This window comes from Gossypium raimondii, chromosome 12 (genome assembly GCF_025698545.1).
Source record: "Gossypium raimondii isolate GPD5lz chromosome 12, ASM2569854v1, whole genome shotgun sequence".
NCBI lineage: Eukaryota > Viridiplantae > Streptophyta > Magnoliopsida > Malvales > Malvaceae > Gossypium > Gossypium raimondii.
In genome coordinates, this window is record NC_068576.1 from 5737677 (window position 1) to 5762012 (window position 24336).

Here is a 24336-nt window from a genome sequence, read left to right on the forward strand (position 1 = left end):
AACCACCATGATAACAATTATTAGTACGTCTCCAACCACATCCTCAATTACTACGAGAATCACAATCTCTATATTTTGATTTTTCATAATTGTTATATATTGTTACATTCATTTCAAGCAATAAAGACTTTTTTACTAGAAAGTATGAGATCGTTTCAAAATACTTTTTAAAGTCTTTTTCATAATATTGCTACTGCAGGAGCACATAAGATATTTCAATCATAACACACTTTAGAGAGTATTATCGTTTTCTAATTGTCAAATCATTCTTTCAAATTATTATGCAATTCAAGAGTCAAAATGATCTTTCGCAATTAGATATTTCACTTTTAATCCTTTATGTAGATAATGCTAGACAAAACAATGGTTTTTGCTTTGTCTATGTAAAAGTCAAATTCGTTTATAATCACAAATCATGCGTGACTCTATTAGAAATAATCTAATAGGCAACGTAGTACATTTGGTAAATGTTACCAAATAAAATAAAAATTTTAAAATGACTACAATTTGTTGATACTTCAATCTTATTCAAAATCTTAGATCATAAACAAGCATACCATGAAATATATAAGATATAAATTCATACTTAAATACGAAAAAAATGAGCATCATTTTTAATTTTTTTTCATTAAGAATAGTGAAATCTCAAAAATCTTTCAAGCATGCATAGAAATCACATACCTTAGGAGCCTTGCTTCAACAATGACGTTATATGTCTGAATTACTTGTTCTCCAACGAAATATTGAATACTATCGAGCAAGCTCATGCTAATAACATATTATGAAATAATAATACAAAGAACTCAAGAATAATAGATGAGAATAAGGGGGATTTCTATTACATTCCTCTTCTTTTTCATCATCATTACAAGTAGTACTCCTCATTTTCTAATACATAAATAACAAATGAGTTGCAAGGAGATGAAATGTGAAGAGTTAATGAATATGAAAGGTGAAAGGTTGATTATAATGAACATCACTTAATAGCATTCATAACATGTAGACTTGTCCATGGGTCGAGCCCCCGGCCTGGCTCGAAGGCCTGTCCAAAAAATAGGAGGGTTTGGGTAAAAATATAGGCCCGAAAAATGAGCTTGGGCAAAAAAAATAAGGCTCGTTTAGAAAATGAGTCGGGCCTTGGGTAAGGCTTTTTTGGCTTGGGCTCAGCTCAGCCCGAAAATGCAAAAAAAAAAAAAAAACTGTTGTTTTTTTTAACTACTTTCTTGCTTTTTTTATCGTTTTGTTGCTATTTTCTTGTTTTTTTTTTCACTATTTTGTTACCATTTCACTATTATGTTGCTACTATTTTGTTGTTATTGTTTGGATATTGTATAGCTCTTATTTTATTGTTAATTTTGTTATTATTTTAGAGCCATTTGCTTGTTAAGTTGCACCTATCTTAGTGTTATTTAAATATACATGTTATTTTTTAATTTGTTGGGAAACATTTATTTTAATGTTTTTAGTATTTTTGATGTATTATATTTTTAAAAATAATATAAAAACTAATACGGGTAGGCTGGCCCAGACCCGAGTTTTAGTATTTTTATTCGGGCCGAACTTGGACAAAGTTTTAGGTCCATTTTTTTGACCGAGCTCGGGCCTAACAAATGGGCTTAAAATTTTGATTGGACACGTCTAATAACTGGGTTAATTTTCTATTTTGGCTTATACATAAAATGTCAAAATAAGAATTTAATGTTGCAATTGGTAAAAAAGCTTGCACTAGTTCTTCTCAAATTTGAAATTAAGCAAATTGACTCCTTTAAAAAAATCAAAGTAATTTAATACTGCCAATTTTGAAGTGAGCAATTAAAGACAATTAATCAAGATATTAATATTTTTCATCAGGTTGTACATGATTTTGATTGGTATAATAATAAAAAATTAGCCCTCAAAGTTTACATATTTTGTTAATTTGATTCTAATTTAACAAATTTATCTTGCAATATTTGTGTAAATGTTGAGGCTAAATTTGTTGAGTTTTTTTATAATTAAGGTCAAAATGACAAAATATGTAACCATCGAAGGCTAAATTTATTACTATACCAATCAATATTATGTACAATTGACGAAAAACATTAATATTGTGCTTAGTTGCACACTTTCGAAATTGATAGAGATTAAATTGCTCCAATTTTTTTGAGAGGGAGCAATTTGCTCAATTTTGAAATTGAGAAGGACTGGAGAGGAGTTTTAACTATCCCAATTATAATGGATGGACCTATTTTGCTAATTGATCGAATGTACAAGGACTAGTTTAATCATTTTTTAAGTAACAGGATCAAAATGAAATCCATAGTATAATACAAGGATTATTATGATAGTTTTACCTAATAAAGAATATAAACTTATGTAAATCAAAGGCTATAATATTTTCATTTGAGGTTTTAGTCTTAGGATATAAATAAAGAGGCGAAGAAGAAAATATTGGATGATAATTGATAGTATCATCATAATCTACAAAATTTCTGGTACGAACTTTTTTTATTCCTTTAATTTGACTAATTAATTAATGGAATTAAATTGTTAATCAAAAAATTCGCTCGCTATTTTTGACTTTAAGTTCACAGTATTTGTCTAATTTCTCCAATTTAGGGTTTGAGTTTCATTCTGATTTGCTCTTTGCTTTTGGGGTTTGTTCTATCCAGTTTCATGCGAAGCTTGGCTTTTTGAGGTCGTTGATATTCATCCGCAGGTAAGGTACGCCTGCTCTAGGGCTGCTTCTAATGAATTAAATTTACTGCTTTTTGGTTTCTTTTATTTGTTTAACGGGGACAAATGATAGCAGGAAAGGGATCTTGACAAACAAATATTCATCTGCTAAGCTGATAACAAGATCTAGTAAGATGATTTTTTGATTTTTCAGCTCAGCAATATTGAATTTTCAGGTCAATATGATTTAGGATTAATACAGTTGTACTCTTTTTCTTAAGAAAAATCCTTTAAATGGTTTAGTGTATTGACTTAGCAAGTCAATTTTTAATTTAAATTTTTATATTTTGCAGGAGAAGCATTTGCTATAATTTGTGTGATTTGCACCACATATATAACAAGTTTTGTGGTAATTAACTGATAGGAGATGCCTAGAGACTTGTCAAGATCACGATCTCGTTCACCCTCTTATCGACGTAGACATTCGCCCTCTCCCGCAGGGCATAGGTATGGGAGGAGGAGCCGAAGGGACAGAAGCCGATCGCCATATTCGTCTTATTCTTTTAGCAGGTGATCCCGTTTATATTAATACTATTTATGTTAATTTTGTTAACATAAAAGAAACTGTAAGGATTATTGTAAGAAAGATTGGGACTCTGAAAGTTGTCATGCGGATTGGAAATACAAATACTTCAAGTTTATCTGTACACAGCCCATACTTATTTGCATATATTTTGGTGTTCCCTCAACTTTACTGGAAAGAATATCTAGTTTGCTTGTTGTTTACAATTATATTCTGTTATGGAATCGCATCCTAGCCAAGAATCCAGTAAGGAGTGCAATTAAGTTAGTTGAATGTGCCAAATTGAAGTTGCTGCTGCAGTTGAGGATTGTGTTGGCAATTTGTACACAAGGTGCTTTTGGCTTCACTTTTACCATGCAGTTGAACCTTTTGGTTGTCTACATTTTGGCATGCGTGTGATTTTTTATGTTCAGATGGCATCACGGCTTGACATCCTTGAGGACCTTCAGGATTATAGATTTATGTTTAATGACCACCATTCTTATTGTGAAGTGTTGCTGAATATTTAAAGTTGATGGTGTATTGCTCAACTTCTTCCATGAAATTATCAACATCTCAGTGGGCACCTGACATGTGAGGAACTGTACTTTTGCTTGTTAAAATGGAAATATGCTAACTACAAGTACATTTGGAGCAAAACATAGAGTTCTATGAGAGTTATAGGAAGCATGCCCTTCTTTAGGAAATTAAAGACAGTTTCTTCCCTTTACTTGAGATGGGAAATGAGCAGGTGATGGGTGTCGATGGGTTCCTTTCGTTGCTTGATTCTGACATTATCTACTTCCTGTCATAAAAGATGGAGCTCAATGCTTATCTTAACAATGTATGAGGTAACTGTATATGCTTTTGTATTTATTCTGCAAGATGGTGAGCTGTCCGTGTTCTTAGTTAATGTAGCTAGTGATGCCCAAAGTCTAATGCTGTGGCTCAATAAGTTGTGTTGTTGTACAGACGGAAGAGTCGTTCTATTAGTCCACGCCGCCGCAAAAGTCGTTCTCCAATTACAAGGCGTCATAAAAGCCGTTCTCCTACTCCAAAGCGTTATAAGAGGCTAAGAAGTAGGAGTTCTTCATTGTCTCCTGTTCATAAATCATCTAGCCCAAGTCTCGGGTCAATAGAGCGCAAAAATGCTAGTGAGAAATTGAAAAAAGAAGAGGAAGAGAGGAAAAGGTATATAAAATATTATCTTCTTTATGCAGACTATTTTTGTTTTTCTTTTCATGGTTCTTTTAGATATCTTGATTTCTACCAAGTCTACTTGATTTTTGCAACATTTTCTAAATATATTGAGTTTACTATCTTTGGGTCACAATCACATTGAGGTTAGATTCTCTACAGTTCTAATTTATCGGAGGCTTCTATATTATTGGATAGTTTTTGTCATTGCCCTATGATAATTCCTCTGCTGAGGTGATATAGGAAGCCATGAAAGTCAGATCCTATTTGGGTTGTCAGGTCTTGTCACTTGTGGAAATCAAAACTTATTTTTTGGCTTTTATTTTGGTCCTGTTGGGAAAAGAGTATTCAGTTGCATGTGCACAAACCCCTTTTCCTTCCCTCTGATACTGCATGTTACCTGTTGATGGACTATTTTGTACAGCAGAGGAAAATAAAAAGAAATACCAGAGAGAGAGAGAGAGAGAATTTATCTGCTTACCATTGTAGAACATGAAAAAAGAAATATCTGCCCTGTCTGAGTGTCTTAACTTTGTTGGTTTGGACATTTACGTGGATAGCCATTCTGACTAAATGTTTTTGAGTTGAACCATTTTTATTCACCATCCATTAAAATGTGAGGATATCTATGAAAAGATGTAGTCTTGTAAAAAATGTATTTTGGTGCAAGGTTTGAAGTACTACGGTGATTAGTTATAAAATTGCAGTAAGTTACTTGGCATTCTTCTCCACAGGATTTTCTGAAGGAAGATACTGCTATAAGTCAACTTGTTATATTTGATGATCTGATTGGATGCATCTAATGTTCACCAGTTTTGAAACTCTTTTGTTTGGATCAGGTTCGATTAGAGGTATGCCTTAAAAGCATAGCATATTTTAGTGCTTTTTTCATCATGAAGGTTAGTTTGCCCGTTTATCATAGTTCATAGTGAATCAGGAAAGTAAGTTAGTGTGAGAGAAAATAAAATCAAAATGACTTTGTAAGCAGTTTTTATGTAGTGTTTGTCTGGTTTGGAAAGACGTTTGTAATGGATAGTTGCAGAATGCATGTGTCAATTTCTTGCTTGACATTATATTTTATTTTCCCAGGCGTCAACAGGAAGCAGAATTGAAACTGATAGAAGAAGAGACTGCTAAGAGGGTGGAAGAAGCAATTCAGAAGAAGGTTGAAGAGAGATTGAACTCAGAAGAAATCAAGCAGGAAATTCAGAAGCGACTAGAGGAAGGACGGAGAAGACTTAATGATGAAGTTGCTGCACAACTTGAGAAAGAAAAGGAAGCCGCTATTCTTGAAGCCAGGCAAAAAGAGGTAAAATTAAATATCAAAGAAAAAAAAAAGTCATGTGAATGCTGGTCTGTTGTTTGTTTCTGTTATTCTTTTTTATGCAATGAATAGAGTAGGGTGAAGCTCTAGTCTAAAAAGAAACAACATGGTTTTAATTTTGAGTGAAGGAAAGACTGTTTTGGTTGTGGGACATGTTTGGTGTCATTTTGTAATGAACCTTGTTTGATAATGTGATACAGGAGGTAGCTAGAAAAGAGAACGAAGAGTTGGAGAAGATGCTGGAAGAGAACAGAAACAGGGTAGAAGAAACTCAAATAAGAGAAGCAATGGAGCAGCAGCGGAGAGAAGAGGAACGATATCGGGAACTAGAAGAGCTGCAAAGACAAAAGGAAGAGGCAATGAAGAGGAAGAAACAACAGGAAGAGGAAGAACGATTAAATCAAATGAAATTGTTGGGAAAGAACAAATTACGGCCAAAGTTGTCATTTGCGCTTGGCTCCAAATGATTGGTTTGGAGAAGGTGGTGTTAGTTGTTGTAATATGTTTTTTTTTGTTTCTTTCGAACTTTGCTTTTTTGCATTGTAATTTGAAGAAGATACTAATATTTGTTAGTGAAGTAGTTTTTGGAAGTATGAGAAATCTTTGCCTCCTCCATAAGAAGAGTAATAGAAAGATGTGAAAAGAGAGAAGAATATAAAAATCAAAGATTGGTCCAGCGAGGAAGCAAGGCTTCAACCAGTGGGTTCCTGTAATTACATTCCCTCTGTTAATATATACCGAGGTAATTGAACTTGATAATTTCTTGATAATTTGGTAGTTAAATAGTTTGGATTTAATTGGTACTTAAATTTGGAAATTATAAGTCAATTTAATGAACTTTTTAAGTACCTAACTAATAAATTTAATGTGGTATTGATGGCCAATAACATGATGGCATGTTATGGTTTCATATTTTGACACGTAGAAAAAAAAGGTTAAAATTTATTAAAGAAATTTTGTCATGTAGTTAATATTAAGTTGGATTGCCGCCATCTATACTCCTAATTAGACAAGTAGTTCATTTTTTTATTATATATGCTAGATTATAGAAAAGAAGCCCAAGACAAGGCCTTTGGGCCACCCAATACACCGAAAACACAAGGGACAAAACATTAAACCCAACTATTTACTCTAAAGCGCTTCATTAAGCATAGAGATTAGGAATTCTAGAAGCTATGAAATTAATACCAGTATCTAAAAAGAACAAAATTAAGGGAAGAAAAACCCTTCAGTTTCTAAGAAAAAACACCCAGCAGACAAACCAATATTCTGCTCCCCTTCTTTCAAAACAGTAAAAGTTTCAGTTTGGTGCCTCGAGCTAGCATCGATCTTGTTCAACCAACTCCTTTGGGAATTCTGGAACACCATTCAACTTCAAAAATTCCAATTTCAGTTTAAGCCCTCCACTCGCTAATTGGTGCGCCACTCCGTTTGCTGATCTCTGAATATGCATAAAAGTATAGACCTGAAAATCTCTACTCATCTTTTTCATGTCTTCAATATATGCTAAAATTTCAGACCTGTCATCCTCACTGTTTTTCATTTTTTTTAATCACTGTGAGGGAATCCCTTTCAACTTCCAGTCTCCTTAAACCCAAATCTAAGCACAACTTTATGGCCACTGTGCAAGCCACTGCTTCTGCTGCAAAAGGCGATGGGATCTTCTCATGACAAGTGATTTTTGAAGCAATTACAAGTAGTTTGTTTTCTTAGTTGAAATACACTTTTAAAATTCAACAGGGGTTCAACATTCTTTTCTTATAAATAGATGACACTGGTAGAGCTATTTACACAACTTTTAGATATCGTTATTCTGCCAGAAAATAGAAAGACTTTAATTCTCTTATAATTAAATATATTTTCATGAATAATGGTTCTGTCGGTGTCTATTCGAGAAGAGAATTTCCACATAAAAAAAGAATTTCTAGTTCCGTGTTTTGATTCAATTGGTTTAAACTCACACTTGAAGCAATTCGTGTTACAAGAATAACATAGGAGATAGTTTGATTGAAAGCCGGGAACGACAAGGATCTGTTTATCCAAAACATATATATGATTTCGGTCTAGGGTTTATTGCTATAAATAATATCACAAACCAGGTTGATTTTCAAAATTTTAATTTTCCGTTGTGCAAAAAAACCGTTTTCAAACCAGATTTTTTCTAACATATTGGTACTTTAGCTTTGGTATCAATACTTTCGTGTTTATCCCTATTTTTCTAAAACATCGAAATTCGAAATGGTATCGGCACCTTTATGGGGAATCGATATCTATTCTATAAACTTTTAAAACATTACAATTTGGTCATTTTTCATACTCGAGTCTATAAAAGAGCTTTCATAAGTTCGATTTATGCTTGAATTTAATTATATATCATAATGTGAATGTGTTTAAGATATGATGGAATGTTTGAATGATTTATTTACGATGTAATTGGTTGAAGTTTTTTTGACAACAACTGTAGTATCCCGTAACTCGAACCCGACGATTGAGTCGGGCGAGGGGTGTTACATTTAGTGGTATCAGAGTTATGGTTTAGTCGATTCTAGGACTAAAACGTAACGCGTACGAGTCTAGAAATACATTCCACAATAACCTGTGATAGTTTAATGTTTTCTGATCCAATTTAACTCTATTTTTCTTATAAATAACCATGTCGACCAAAACAAATCATGTCGTATTTGACGAGGTAGATAGTAATATCCCAACTTTCGATCAGGGAGCCAGTCACAGTGTTCTGTTCCCACAAATTCCTAGAAGTGAGGCAAGAGGTGCCTTTTTCCAAATGATGAACAATCGATCCAAGTAGTTTTTGAGAGCTAACCCTTCAGCTCTACAACCTTAAGGACAACCTCCACCCCCGATCGTGCCTCTAGTGGCACCCTTTTGTCCTTTGAATCCTAATACAATATCATTATGATATCAACCCATGTAGCTAGAACCTAAATTTTGTATACAATACCTATGGTGTGTACGACCCTAGAGGCTTCCATGCCATTCAATTTCGACCTGTATTACGTGTCGCCTATTGGAAATGATGCATATATTGGGTTGCGACACAACATGTCTTTTCAAGTTAGTTAAGAAGAAATCCCAATCATTAGTGGATTTTACTCCTGTTATTGCAAAAGTTATTGGCAGAATTTTTGATTAGCATCTTGTGCAATAGCGAACAACAATCGATGACCATATCTCTCGTACATAAATGTGTCGTCAATTTATACTAATGAGTTATAGTACCAAAACGCTGTGATACATTGCTTGAATGTCTAAAAAAACGATGGAAAACTCTTTTCCCTTGAACCAAACAATCGCGAAAATATGCAGGTCCTTTTTACAGATCGGCTACGGAACTTGGGGCTATCAATTCAGTATTTGACACCATTGCTACAAATCATTATATGATTTATCTCACCCATTATGCATCTTTTCCATAGCCTTGTGTTTTGTGACTCATGCATTGTACTACGACACAGTGTAATCGTACTAACTATGGATATTGGCAATCAAAACCGACATAAGAACCTTAGGTTTCGCTTTCACCATAGGTAAGATAATGTCAGAGATCACATTAGAATGTAATCTGGGATGATCCTCTATCATACCAGCAACAACATAAGTATTTCAAAATGAGTAAGACAATTTCAAATATGAGGCTAGAATCTAATCTTAGATGATCATGTGACATACCTGCGACAACACAAGTATGTGGAGCGTTATATTTTTTTTATTGTCTAGAACCTCTTTTTATTTCTCACAAATGCCATGATTTTTCATGAACATTTGATGTCACGCATTGCGTACTTGGCCTCAAATGTTTCTTATTAGGATTTTCTAACATGGTAGTTGATCCCATACTTTATGTTGTACTACTTCACTACAACAAAAAAATCACCTTTTGAGGAAAACTCCATTCCATATTTTAAATTATTGACATTTAATGAAGAACTTTCATGGCTCAGCCTTCTGTAAGAGAGTTCTAGAAATTCTAACCAACCTTCAGCATGGAGGTCGACATTAATTGAAACTGTTGTTGAATTCGAAGCACCTTCATCAACATCAACAAAGTGGACATATAACTTTAATATAGCTAATCCACTAAAGCAATGTGAATCGAGCATCTCCTCGAGCTTCATGTTGCCTCTGAGCTCAAATATATCATATCTAATTGGGTTCAGTGATGTTAGATATCTATATTTCAAGCTCAAAATTCTTTTCTGGCTTGAACTCGCCACTTTCCTCCTAATTCTTGATCGAAGCTCATGCAATTTTATGCTTCGGTTGAAAGCCAATTCCGTGGATTGGGCTAATGCAAAAATGACTCCAATTTTAGTGTCACAAATTTCACTATCAAAATAAATAATAACTCTAATTCGTCTACTAATCTTCAATCAAATAACTTGTTTCACATGTTTAAATCGAAAACATTATATAGAAAAAAAGAGTAAGAATTATCTAAAAAAAATACCAACGAAACTTACTTGAACTAATATAGTTTGTTAGGCCGATTTTTGAAGTTTAGGTCTTTCACATAAACAAATTTCTCTGTATGCAAATCTCATTATGAAAACAATTTGCTCGAAATTTCAGTATAGAAGTTCTCAAATAGATGGTGGCTCATTTTATAGCAAATACTACCCCTGGATATCAAACATAACTTTAAAATGTTGGAAAATATTGGACATGACAAGTCTGAGTAGCTTTTTAAAAAACGCGTCTTATTAGAAGCGTTTTAAAAAAATTGGATGTAATGTCTGAAATTTATTCGAGAGATTCTCTAGCCTAAGAATCTCTAATTTAAGGTTAGGGTTATAGTTTTGGGGATTTTTCATGGGTTAGGGTTGAAAGTGGGAAGGAAGAAAATGCACTCTTTAGGATACTTTTTTAGCTAACTTGGCTGCCATGCAGGCCGAAAGTGTATCCTACATGGGTGTGCTTTTAGAAGACATTCTGCCACCTCAATCGAAAACGCGTCCTGTAGGGCATGTTTTCTTCCATTGCATTTTCAGCCCTAACCCAAACCCGTGAAAAAATTCTAAAATCCTGGGATAATTTTTAGACATCCTGGGATAATTTTCAAACTGGGCTCCCACATTTTTTTTTTTAAATTTTCCTCTTGGTTGCCTATATAAATGGGGTTTTTCTTCCCCTACTCCATCAACTCTCTTGGCCACCATGCCCTATAAAAGAAAAAATTATCTCATAAATTGTTTTTTTTAGTGTTAAAATTTTTGGATAGAAAGATTTATTTTTGTTTGTGTTTCAGGGAGACAATGTGATAGTTCTAAGGTGTGTTTGAGTTCACGGCGATACAGTGGCGCTCAGAGGCCCCCACATTTCATCTACAATGTGGGGATCGAACCATCACCTTAAAAGCCCATCACATTGCAACTTGGGCTCCAGTTCACGGTAGTCATACAGTCACGAGTTGAAGTATAACTATGGCTCCTGGTTGACGATAGTTATACGATCACGGGTTCAAGTTTCATGCCACCTAAAAAGGATGCTTTATAAACCCTATACATAATTTTGAGACCATAATTATAACACCCCTAACCCGTCTCCGTCATCAGATTAGGGTTATAGAGCATTACTGTATAAATCATAACAATAATGTCATTTAACATTAATTACTTAAAACTCATTACAAACCTAGCCCACATATATATTTAGGCCTTAATCGAGCCTTAAAGGCCCTAAAAATAGTTTAGAAACAATTCGAGACTAATTTAAAACAATTACGTCAATTTGGGAAAAAGTTAAAAAATTTGAAAACAGGTGTCACACAGCCGTGTGACAAAGCCCAGACCGTGTGGTATTCAAACAATGGGACACACGATCGTGTCCCAGGCCATGTCATAAACCGTATAACTCTCTGACTTGTGTCACACAACCGTGTTGCAGACCATGTGCTAGATCGTGTAACTCACTGACTTGATATACACGGCCGTGTGATACTCACACCTAAAATAATAAGTGACACACGGTCGTATAGCCAGGCCTTGTGACAGCCCGTGTCCCAGGCCGTGTGCTCCATAATTGGTCCATTAAAACAAGCCATTTAAAGTCCAAAACTTTCCAAACAATCTACTTCATTAGTGCATAAATTCAATAGGCCTAAACATACTTCAAACACATATAAACATACTAATTCAATCAACCTATTTCTGCTAACCAATATGCCATTCAAAGGGGCCTCATTTACACCAAAACAACTTCAATCAAAACAAAGCTATATTGCCACATCTCAAGCACAAAATCTAGTTTAACCCTATGCCAACCATGCCAAAATAACCATTCTAAAACATGCCATCATACTATATACTATCTAGAATCTATGGAGTATGCATGAGGGTTCATTCACCCATATTTGCAACTATTATTCAAGCCATCATTTATCTTATTAACCACGACAAGCTTGACACAACTCAAGATAAGCAATTTCACTTGATTAACCTTTCAACCCTATTACATGTCATTTATAACCATTAACCAAAATAACCATAAATACTAATATGTCGAATAGATAATGTGACGATACTCCGACGAGATTCCAACCAGCTAAGCTTTCCGATAATCTACAAGACAGAGGAAACGATTACGTAAGCATTTAATGCTTAGTAAATTCGTATAAGCGAAACTTAAACTTACCAAATATATTAAATTAAACAACCAAACCTACTCTCATCATGTCATATGCCAAACTTCCTTTCCTATACACATCACCTCATAAAGTTAGTAAATATATCATTACAAATAAATCCCAATTAACTCATGGCATATACATGATAAACATTTAGGCTTTATCCATAATCCATCAGCCATACATGTATCCTTTACACATACTTTCCATTGGAATTATATGGTTAATAGATAGTAAGTAAACAATACATCTATGAAACATTACATATATTAAGAAATAGATTCCATGCATATTTCATCGATCATTTGATAAATTATCATCCATTTTCATCTCGTATATGCATATTCATTTTTTTCCATATCATATGAACATTAAGTCTTTATACATGCCTTTTCATTGACCTTTTATTATCCGTTCAACCTTTTCGAATAACATCGGATACATGGAATACCTTTTCATGTAAATGTAATGTTTCCTTTTCCTTTTCAATAATGCTCACATGAGCTGTGAAGTGGGCCTGCTTATACGAGCTGTGGGTCAGGACGATAGCTACACGATGCTACTCACACGAGCTGTGGAGAATCCACAACACATGCTGGATCTCAACCACCGGTAAGACCTCCAGGACCAACACCCAATACATATACTTTCTAATGACATGTCATTTATATCCTAAGCATTCTCTAGGTTCAACGGGTCTCTTTCAATTCCTTATCTTTAACCTTCATCCTCTTATAACCATTCATGAAATTTACATGCTCATAATTTCATCATAACTCACTTTAATTATTAAATACAATACCATCATCCATGTTATACATAATAATCCATCCAAAATCCATTTATCTTAATTTTGCTTTCTATTATATCCTTTTTCCAATATACATTTCCCACCATAATTCCTCTTTTAATTTTTTATCCAAACCAAAGCACTATGTCATTCAATTTAATTAACATCATATTTTGGTCTATATTACCGGGATATTGTATAATTGTAAATATAATCATTTATAGCATAGTAATTATAAAAATGACATACAAAATAACTTATAATAACTTAATCCTTATACGAACTTACCTCGATTAAAATGGTTGCTAAAACGAGTCGACAACTAGATGAAACTTGATCTAAAAATAATTTCCATTCAATTAATACAATTCCAACACTTAAATAATCAGTTTTATTCAATTAAATCATTTTATCACCATTTTACAATATTACTCCAACATTTTTCTTTTTATGCAATTTAGTCCTTAAAATCCAAAACTTGCAATTTTACCATTTCTACCCAAAATATATGTTAGTCGAATTTATTTATACACACGTACAGTCCACTGATGTTGGAATTTTCAATAAAACCATGCGTATTTTAATTTTATTTTATTTTAATCCCCAAATGTAAAAACCAGCATAAATCATTTTACAAACTTAATCAAAACCATCATCAAGCCTCAAGTTCAAAACTTAACATCAAGAACTAGGGGTGAGCATTCGATCAAATTGAATCGAATCGAATCGAAAATTTTTGAGTTAATCGAGTTTTTGAATATCATTTTATCATCCTAACTTTATTTGAAGTTTTCTCGAATCGAGTCGAGTGAGATGGAATTCGAATCGAATCGAATATATTTGTTCGAGTTAAATTTTTAAAAATAATTTTGGGTCTTTGTAACCATTGTCACCCATCGTAATAAAATTTGTCAACATTAATCAAATTTTTTATTAACTTTCATCACTTCATAATTTATTTATTAATTTTTATATACTAGTTAGCTTCTTTGCTTGCTTAGTTGTTTCAATTATCTTGATTCTTGTCACTATGTATTTTAGAATTAAAAAATATATTAAATGTAAAAATATGATTTTTAATAAAAGTTATTTTAAAAATAAAATGTGAAATTGATACCAATATAAAATTTTAACACGAATATTTTATGGCATAATTAATAATTCAATTTTAATATAAATATTCAATATGACTAAACAATTCAATAATATAAATAATATAAAATGTGAAATTTAATTTAATAATATAAATAGTAGATATAAATAAAATTATTACTATTTATGTTTAGTGATTTTTTTGGATATTTTGATTTTTTATTTGGGAGTAAAGGGTGAGAAGTAAAAGTTTAGGGAAAAATAAAAGTTTTGGGGAATAAAAGTTTGAGGAAAGTAAATAGGGGAGTAAAATTTTGGAGGAAAATATTAAAAAAATTTGGAGGGGAGGGTTTGGGATAGATGGGAGGTGAGATGGGAAGGGAATAAAAGTTTTAGGGGAAAAGTTGGAGGGAGTAAAAATTTTGGGGGAAAATAAAATGTTTTGAGGGTTTTGGGGAGTAAAATTTTGAGAAAAAATAAATGGGAGAGTAAAATTTTGGTGGGAAATGAATTTTGGGTAGATTGGGGGGTTGGGAGGGGAGGAGAGTAAAAGTTTTGGGGGGAAAGTGGGAAGGAGTAAATGTTTTGAGGGAAAAGTAAAAAGGTTTGGGAGTTTGAGGTAAAAATGTAAAATATTATAGTTTGATATTCGAATTATTCGAATTATTCGAGTTATTCGAATTCGAAAACTCAACTCGATTCGAACTCGAAATTCGAAAAAAAAATCGAGTTGATTCGAATAACTCGATTAACTCGATTCGTTTAACTCGAAATTTGAATTTTTTTTCGATTTTTTCGAGTCGAACCGACTTTTGCTCACCCCTATCAAGAACATTCCAAAACATATTCAGAAAAATTTATAAATTTTGACAACATCTCAAATTAGTCCTCAAACTAGTTAGATGCCAAAACAACGATCACAAAAATACAAATTTCATTAAGAAAATGGATCAAGAAAACACTTACATGCATAAGTACAACTAGTTGAATTTCCAAAGCTCACAACCATGTTGATTTTTTGTGGAATAGCCAAATGAAGAAGATAACTCCCTTATCTTTTGTTTGATTGTGATTAAAGAACTCATTAATAACTACAACCACTGTCATCTCGACTCGAGTTTTATCTTCTCTCCACTGCAACAGTCACTCCCCCTTGAAAGTCTTTTTGCATCCAAATATGTCACAGTTTTTTGACAGTTAGGTTAAGGGTATTACTTTTGGTAGAGATGGAGAAAAAGAATAAGTTCATTATACTGGAAACCCCTTTTGTTTTTCCATATGATTATGGTCTCAAACTTATGTATGAGGTTTATAAAGCATCCTCTTTCGGTATTATGATATTTGAACCCTTTACCACATAACTACTTTAAACTGGGCTTCTGAGTTATACTCCAACTTGTGATCGCATAACCATCGTCAACTAGGATCCCTAGTTATACTTCAACCCGTGACCGTATTAGCACCGTGAATTGGGAGCTTAAGTTACAATGCGATGGGCTTTTAAGGTGATGGTTCCATCCCAACACGGCAGATGAAATGTGTATGTTTTTTATCATTATCGCATCACTGTGAACTCAAATATACCTTAAAACTATCACAATTTCTACCTCAAACACAAACACATACACACAAAAAAAAATTTGGAGAGAAACAGAAAATGCGTCCTCTAAAATCGACATATTTCTCTAAATATTAGTAAAATCGGCCTAAAACCCTAATTTTTTTAAAAAATTAGCATATACTTCAAAGTTACCCTATTAATCCTTTTTATTAGACAACTCCAAATCCTCTTAAGAAAAAGCTTGGCCTTTTCCTGCATTAGTAACCAAGTGGAAGAAGGCAGAGTATTCAGCCTTAACTTAAGCCTTTTGTCATTTCTATATTACCATTTTTGAAAGTTTTTACCTTTCATTTCTTCCATTTCTTTTCTTTGGAGGGATTTTTTTTAAAAAAATTATCAATAAATGTTTTTTTTTGGATGAAATATGAAATTCATAATCCAAGAATGCAGTTAAATTGATACAAAAGAATAAAAAATTTTGTATAGTAACTTTAAACTATACAAACAAATTAACCAATGATACCATAAGAAGCACAAAGTGAAGCATTAACAATATCAATTCTATTGATTGGTCTTCCTCTTAAGGGAACCTGCACAAGCTCTTTAATTTGTACAAAGAGAGCATCTTCAGTCAAGAAAGATGCACCAAAATACCTCTTGTTCCTCTGTCTCCATATCACATACAAATATGCACTCCAAGCAAGCTTGAGTATAGCAACAAGAAAGAATATTCCTTTAAGTTTCAATATCGCCTAAGCTAACTCTTGCCTCCAAGTTCCCGCAGCCCTATGAATAAAGCAAAGGCACAAAACTAACTGCCACACTTTCCTTGAAAAATTGCACTCAAAGAAAATGTGATCACGTCTCTTTGTAGCATCTATACAGAAAAAAATAAGTATAAATCGAAACCCCAAAAGTAAGCAAACGATCTTGGGTTGGGGTCTATTAAAAATGACCATCCAAGCAATAACAACATGCTTAAACCCACTAAATGGCCAAAATAGGGCCATTGCTTAGGAATATGTAAAGGGAACCATAACAGACGATGTCATTCCACCTTCATACCACAAGTTTTAATTACCTCTCACAAACGAGAAGTACTCACTTTAGCATTATCAAACTGTTGAGAAGTGAAAGTAACCAAAGGCTTCAACTTAAGCATCCTCCTTTAATTCCAGCTACTCATTGAAGTAGGAGTCACATCTAGAAAACCCCTACCCTTTAACACATATTCACTAACCCAAGCAATCCAAAGAGACCCTTCTTCTGCAAGCAAGGCACGGATAAGCTACAAAATACAAGCTTGATTCTATTTTATCACATTTTTTAGTCCCAAGCCCCTTTCAGATTTAGGTAAACAAATTACCTTCCAACAAACACGAGCCTCTCAACCCGAGCCAACTTTCCCTTTCCAAAAGAAGCAAAGACATTATTGATAAACCTTCTTAAGAACACTCTTAGGCACTAGAAATTGACGACTCCAATAGGCTTGTACACTAAAGATCACAATCTTAATAAGTAACACAGTCAGATTGAGATGGCTTTCGAGAAACAAGAGGAACACCAAGGTACCTCACTGATAGCCTACCAACTTTAAACCCTATACAAGTAGTCATGAGAGCCAACTACTCTTGAGACACCTCGGCAACAAACAATTCACTTTTGGATATGTTAAGTTGCAATCCAGAAAGTAAATAAAACTGCTTAAGAACACAATAAACATCAGCCACCGAATCAATAGTACCCATAGAAAAAATAAGAAGATCATGGGCAAACATTAGATGATTCAACCGCAGTCGAGGGCACTTAAGATGATACTTGAAGAGAGAATTTATGGCAGGAAAATCCAATAACATGGATAACACATCCATTGCAAGCACAAAGAGGTAAGGAGAAAGAGGATCTCATTGCTTAATACATTTCCTCCCTCGAATGAACCCCACAAGGTTTCTATTAAGAGAGATAAAGAACCGATGAGTAGTTAAACAAACTTTAATCCGCTTCAAGAACTTTTCAGGAACCCTTAAGCTCTAAGTATTAAAAGTAAAAACCTCGGTGCAAAGAATTAAATGCGTTTTGAAAATCAACATTCAAGGCACATTTAGGAGAAATATGTCTCTTACCATACCCTTGCATTAGCTCATGAGCCAACATGATGTTATCAGTGATACTACGCCCTCTAACAAAGTCACTCAGACTATTAAAAATCAAAGCAGGCAAAAAAAGAGTCATTTTATTAACCAAAACCTTGGTTATGCACTTATAAACTGCACTGCAACAAGAAATAGGCCCAAAATCCTTTACATAGCTAGGATTATCACACTTGGGAACTAAGGAAATTGAAGTAGCATTAAAGGTAGCCTAGAGAGTGGATGATGTAAAAAAATACTAAATAGCCTCAAGAAAATCAGGCCCCACTATACGCCATGCAGATTTGAAGAAGAAAACTGTAAAACCATCATGATCAGAGCCTTTTTCATTCCCCTGCCCAAAATGATCTAACTTTATCTCTTCATTGGTAATAGGGCTAGTTAACACACGATGATCATCGTTAGACAGTTTAGGCAGTAACTCTTGAAGCAAAGAATCTGAGTAGTCAATAACACTGGAATCAATTGCACCAAGAAGATTTTGATAAAACCCCAAAATCTCTAAAGAAATTTGATCAAAAGATTCCAATCGATTACCTACTACTTCAAAAAGAGAAGTAACTGTAACACCCCTAACCTAAATTCGTCGCCAAAACAGGGTTATAGAGCATTATTAGAGTTTACAGATCAAGTACAAACATTGCATATCATTTCTCATTCATATTAAAAATCAATCATAATCAATCATATTGTCCCTTATATGAACCCTCGAGGCCTAAAATACGTAATAGAAATAAGTTGGGACTAATCCGGGTACTCAAAGAATTTTTCGTAAAATTTCAAATTTTTTCCTAGGTTCAGGGGACACACGCCCGTGTAGCCAAGCCGTGTGTCACACACGGTCAAGAGACACACTTGTATCTCAAGTCGTGTAGGTATTCAAAATAGGGACACACAACCATGTCTCAATCCATGTCCATACCTGTGTAACTCTCTGACTTGGGTCACACGGTCAAGCCACACACCCGTATACTAGGTCGTGTGAAAATTTCTAAGCATTCTGTTCTTCAAATTTTAAGATGCAGGGGACACACGGCCAAACCACACGCCCATGTGTAAGGCTGTGTGTCACACACGGTTGAGACACACGCCCGTGTCTCTGCCCGTGTGACTAAAATAGGTCATTTTCAAGGCCTACTTCTCACTCAATTTGTCTTCCACCTACATTCATACTTAAACACACTTACAAGCCAATATAATGCATTCAAATCAAGCCAATTCCAAGTATCATACAAGATATATCAATACATATGATCAAGTGTCCATTTTTATCAAGTTAACCTAATACATATATATACATCTTTGTACCAATTATGCCACTTCAAACCAATCATCAATATACCTATATGATTTCTATCATTCATCCATTTCAAACACACATCAAACATAATGAAGTCACACATATATATAAATAAATTATACCAACCACAAGCCATACCAATGGCTAGTTTCAACTCAATATTTACATGCCATCATTGACCAAATTTTAGCCTATACATGCCATTATAACCAAAATATAGTTTAATAATTATACCGAAACGAGTCGATGGATAGTGTGATGTAGCTCCGACTAGCCTCCAACCTTTATGAGCCTCTGAGTACTATAAGACAGGGAAAAATTAAACAGAGTAAGCTTTAAAACTTAGTAAGTTCGTATAACAGGAATTTTAACTTACCATTCATTAACATCTAGGGTAAGCATACAATACATATCCAAAGCAATTTGACTAATAGCCTAATCACATACCCTCATCAAACATGTTAGTCATGTATTTCACATAAATACCAAGAACATGTATGAGCTCATCAATATCAAATTTTCATGTACTTCATGCATATACGGGTAATAATTCATTTCGAACTCATATTTACTCATATTTACAAATCTCCCTCTTTAAAAATTTTTGTTCTTAAAAATCTTACCAGTAAAGAGGTTTGGATATTGCTTTCTCATAGTTTGCTCCGGTTCACAGGTAGCTTCTTCTATTCTGTGTTGTTGCTAGAGGACTTTTACTAAAGCTACCTTTTTATTTCTTAACTCTTTCGTCTCACGTGCCAAACTTTTGATCGGTTCTTCACTATAAGTCATATCGGGATGAATCTCAACCTCTATTAGGGAGATAACATGTGAAGGGTCTGACCGATACCATCGTAACATAGACACGTGAAAAACATAGTGAATCTTTTCTAATTCTGGTGGTAAGGCCAACCAATATGCAAAAGGTCCAATTCTTTCAATGTGAAACTTTCAGAAATACTTTATCGCCAACTTGAAATTCTATTTCTTTTCGCTTAAGATCTGCATAGGATTTCTGACAATTAGAGGCTGCTTTCAAGCTATCCCGGGTCACTTTTGCCTTTTCTTCAGTCTTATAGATCAAGTCAACTCCATGTATCTTTTTCTCACTGAGCTCTGTCTAGTACAATAGAGTTCTAAATTTATGACCATACAGAGCTTCGTACGTTGTCATCTTTATGCTTGACTGATAACTATTATTCTATGTGAATTCAGCTAACGAAAAATATTTTTCCCAATTGCCTTCGAATTCTAAAATACAACACTGAAGCATATCTTCAAGAATCTGCATCACACGTTCGGATTGACCATCAGTCTAAGGGTGGAATGCAATACTAAAATGTAATTGCGTACCCAGAGCCTACAACTTGTTTCAGAATCAGGATTTGAACTGTGGATCTCTGTCTAAAATAATGGAGACTGGCATTCCATGCAGTTTGACAATCTCAGAAACAATCTGAAGGTACCTAACGTTCAGCTTTAACTTGCTAACATACCAAACATCTAGATACGAATTTAAAAATATCTCGTTTCATTCCTTGCCACTAGTACATCTTTTTCAGATCATTGTACATTTTATTACTCCCTGGATGTACATACATGGTACCATTATGAGCTTTATACAAAATTTTCTGTACAAGCTCCGAATTCTTTGGTACACAGACTCTGCCTCGGAATAACAGACAATCATCAGGTCTAATTTGAAATTCTAAATCGAGAGTTGACTCACATTGTAGTCATTTAGCTTGTAACTCATTATCACTTTTCTAAGCTTCGCAGATCTATTACAGAAACATCAGTTTAGCTTTTACCTCAGCTAAGATTGAGTCATCATCTGCCAGTGACAATCGGGTATTCATTGCTTGCAAAGTAAACAGAGACTTTCTACTCAGAGCATCTGCAACCACATTTACTTTTCCCGAATGATAATCGATAATCAGATCATAATCTTTCAACAATTTAAGCCACCTGCACTGTCTTAAATTCAAATCTTTTTGCGACATCAAATACTTTAAACTTTTTTGATCAACAAATATATGGCATTTTTCACCAAACAGAAAGTGTCGCCAAATTTTCAGGGCAAATACAATGGTGGCCAATTCTAAATCATATATCGAGTAATTCTTTTCATATGATTTTAGTTGTCTAGAAGCATAGGCTATTACTTTACCTTCTTACATCAAGACATAGCCTAAACCATTCAATGATGCCTCACTGTAAATCACAAATTCCTTACTCGATTCAGGCTGAACTAGAACTAATGCTTCAGTCAACAAGGTTTTCAATCTGTCAAAACTCTGCTGACATTTATCGATCCACTCAAACTTCACATCTTTCTGCAACAACCGTGTTATCGGATAAGCTATCATCAAAAACCTTTTTACAAATCTCTGATAGTAACCAGTTAATCCCAGAAAACTTCAGACTTCAGACACATTTTTCGGTGGTTTCCAATTAACAATTGCTGAAATTTTATTCGGATTCACTCTGATGCCTTCAACAGATACTATATGTCCAAGAAAACCAACTTCTCAAAGCCAAAATTCACATATACTGAATTTAGCATATAGTTGTTTGTCACGCAGAGTTTGCAGAACAATTCTCAAATGATCAGCATGTTCATTTTTATCTCGAGAATATACCAGAATGTCATCAATAAATACTACCATAAATCTATCCAGATATGGTCTGAAGATTCTATTCATTAAATACATAAATATCGCAGGTGCATTAGTCAAGTCAAACGACATCACAAGGAATTCATAATGTCTGTACCTGGTTCTAAAACTTGTTTTCGGTACATTTGAGTCTTTCACTCGTAACTGATAGCAGCCAGAATGGAGATCTATCTTTGAAAATACTGTAGCACCTTTCAACTGGTCAAAAAAGTCATCAATACGAGACAATGGATACTTATTCTTAATTGTAACTTTGTTGAGCAGTCTGTAATCAATACATAATCTCAGAGATCCATCCTTTTTTCTTAACAAACAAAACTGGTGCACTCCAAGGTAACCTCTATCAGTCAGTTCTTGCAACTGTACATTCAACTCTTTTAATTCAGCAGGAGTCATTCTGTAGGGTGCTACAGATATTGGTGTTGTCCCCGGAACAAGATCTATAGAAAATTCAACTTTCCTGACTTGTGGTAATCTGGGTAACTCCTATGGAAATACATCAGGATACTTACAGACTACTGGCACTAATTTAATCTTTGATTCAGTTACTTTAGTGTCCAACACATAAGCAAGATAAGAAACATATCCTTTTTTGACACATTTTTGTGCTAACATGGCTGATATCACATTAGAAAACCCATCCAAATCATCAGATTCAATATAAAGCATTTCACCATTTTGACATTTCAACACTATATGTTTTTGTTTACAATTTACCACAGCATCATGCTGAGTTAACCAGTCCATGCCCAGAATTACATCAAACTCATCAAATGGTATCAAATTGGCTGAGAAACAGTAACCCCGTATCATTAACGGACAATTCTTGCAAATTTTATCAACCATCACATACCGAATTGGGGGGTTTAATACTTTAACCACGAATTCAGTGCAAATTTTATTAGATACTAAATTCATGTAGATATACGAATGAGTTGAATCGGGATCAATTAAAGCAGTTGTATCAGTATTAAATAGAGAAAAAGTACTAGTAATAACGTCGGTTGCAGAGGTATCCTCACGTGTACAAATAGCATATGTTCTGGCCAGTACTCGTGCGTCAGATTTCACGATTGAATCTTTTGTTCTAACCCTTTTGTATTAGGGTTGCTCGGCCCTGAAGTTTGAACAGTGTTTTTCTCAGGCTTTTTCGGGCAGTCTCTCAGATAGTGGTCAAAAGAACCACATCTAAAATAGAATCCACTTTTCATTCGGCATTCACCAAAATGAAACTTATTACAGTGTTTGCATCTGGGTTTAGTGTTTTTGACACTACCTGCACTTGTTACAGATGTAGTCTGAGATCTTGCACTAGAATATCGGGTACCTCTGTCTCTTCCTGAGTATCCCCAGAGGTAGCAGAACACTCATGGCATTTCTTTGATTTCTTTGAAGCCGTCTGTTATGACTTTCCTATAAATCTTTACTCGAATTTCTGGCTTCCATCTCAGCTTGTCTCTTTTCTTTGCTCAGTACTTCAGCCTTATGTGCTCAATCGACTAGTATAACAATTTTTTTTAATTCAAGAATTCCAACTAACAACTTTATATCTTCATTTAACCCTTCTTCAAATCATTTACACATTGCGATTTCAGTCAATATACATTCTCTAGCATAATTACTCAATCGGACAAATTCTCTTTCATATTCAGATACCGTCATATGCCCCTGTTTAAGCTCTAAAAATTCCTTCCATTTCTGATCCAGAAATCTTTGACTGATATACTTCTTTTTTAATTCAGTTTGGAAAAATTCTCATGTAACCCTGTCTTTCGGTACAACAGAAATTAGTGTCTTCCACCATTGATAAACTAAATCTTTTAATAGGGATACAACACATTTCAGACATTTGACCGGTGTGCAAGATAATTCATCTAAAACTCCAATAGCATTTTCCAACCAGAATTCAGCTCTTTCTGGATCATCTTCGGCTGTAGCTCTGAATTCTTCTACCCTATATTTATGAATTTTATCTACAGGAGGCTTACCAATTCTAATGAGTTATGTACCTTGTGGCAGGAACCAGTTGAGAAACAGGAGGGGGTGGAGGTTGTTGTACAATCGGATTTGTTCTTACAAATTCTGTAAACCATTCGTTCATCATTTGGAAGAAAGCTTCTTTAGCCTCTCCTCATCGACCCTCAGATACAGACCTTCTACTACTTGAGGCAGCTTTTTAAACTGAAGCTTGAGCATTGCTATCAGCTTCTTCGAGTTCAGCTTGGTTGGACGACATTACTATATGAAAAACATGTTTAAAATGCTCAGGACATATCACACTATCACAGGTTATATAATGTCATGTATAGTTAGACTCGTATACGCTACGTTATTTCGAGAATCAGCTAAACCGTAGCTCTAATACCAATAAATGTAACACCCCTAAC

At 34.1% G+C, this 24336-nt stretch overlaps 1 protein-coding gene across 10 annotated transcripts; it reads left to right on the forward strand.

Moving 5' to 3' along the window:
* Positions 1-2386: 2386 nt before the first annotated feature.
* On the forward strand, positions 2387-6338 carry LOC105763004 (uncharacterized protein At1g10890). 10 transcript variants are annotated; one of them, XM_012581016.2, is made up of 7 exons: positions 2387-2474; positions 2652-2698; positions 2792-2891; positions 3009-3225; positions 4190-4408; positions 5504-5723; positions 5939-6338. In XM_012581016.2, the coding sequence occupies exons 4-7, from the start codon at positions 3083-3085 to the stop codon at positions 6203-6205; spliced, it is 849 nt and encodes a 282-aa protein (XP_012436470.1). In that variant the 5' UTR covers positions 2387-2474; positions 2652-2698; positions 2792-2891; positions 3009-3082; the 3' UTR covers positions 6206-6338. The 10 variants fall into 10 exon arrangements, with proteins under 10 accessions (XP_012436470.1, XP_012436473.1, XP_012436479.1 ...); XM_012581019.2 differs by having other exon boundaries at positions 2792-2844; XM_012581025.2 differs by having other exon boundaries at positions 2792-2844; positions 3080-3225.
* The last annotated feature ends 17998 nt before the right edge of the window (positions 6339-24336 follow it).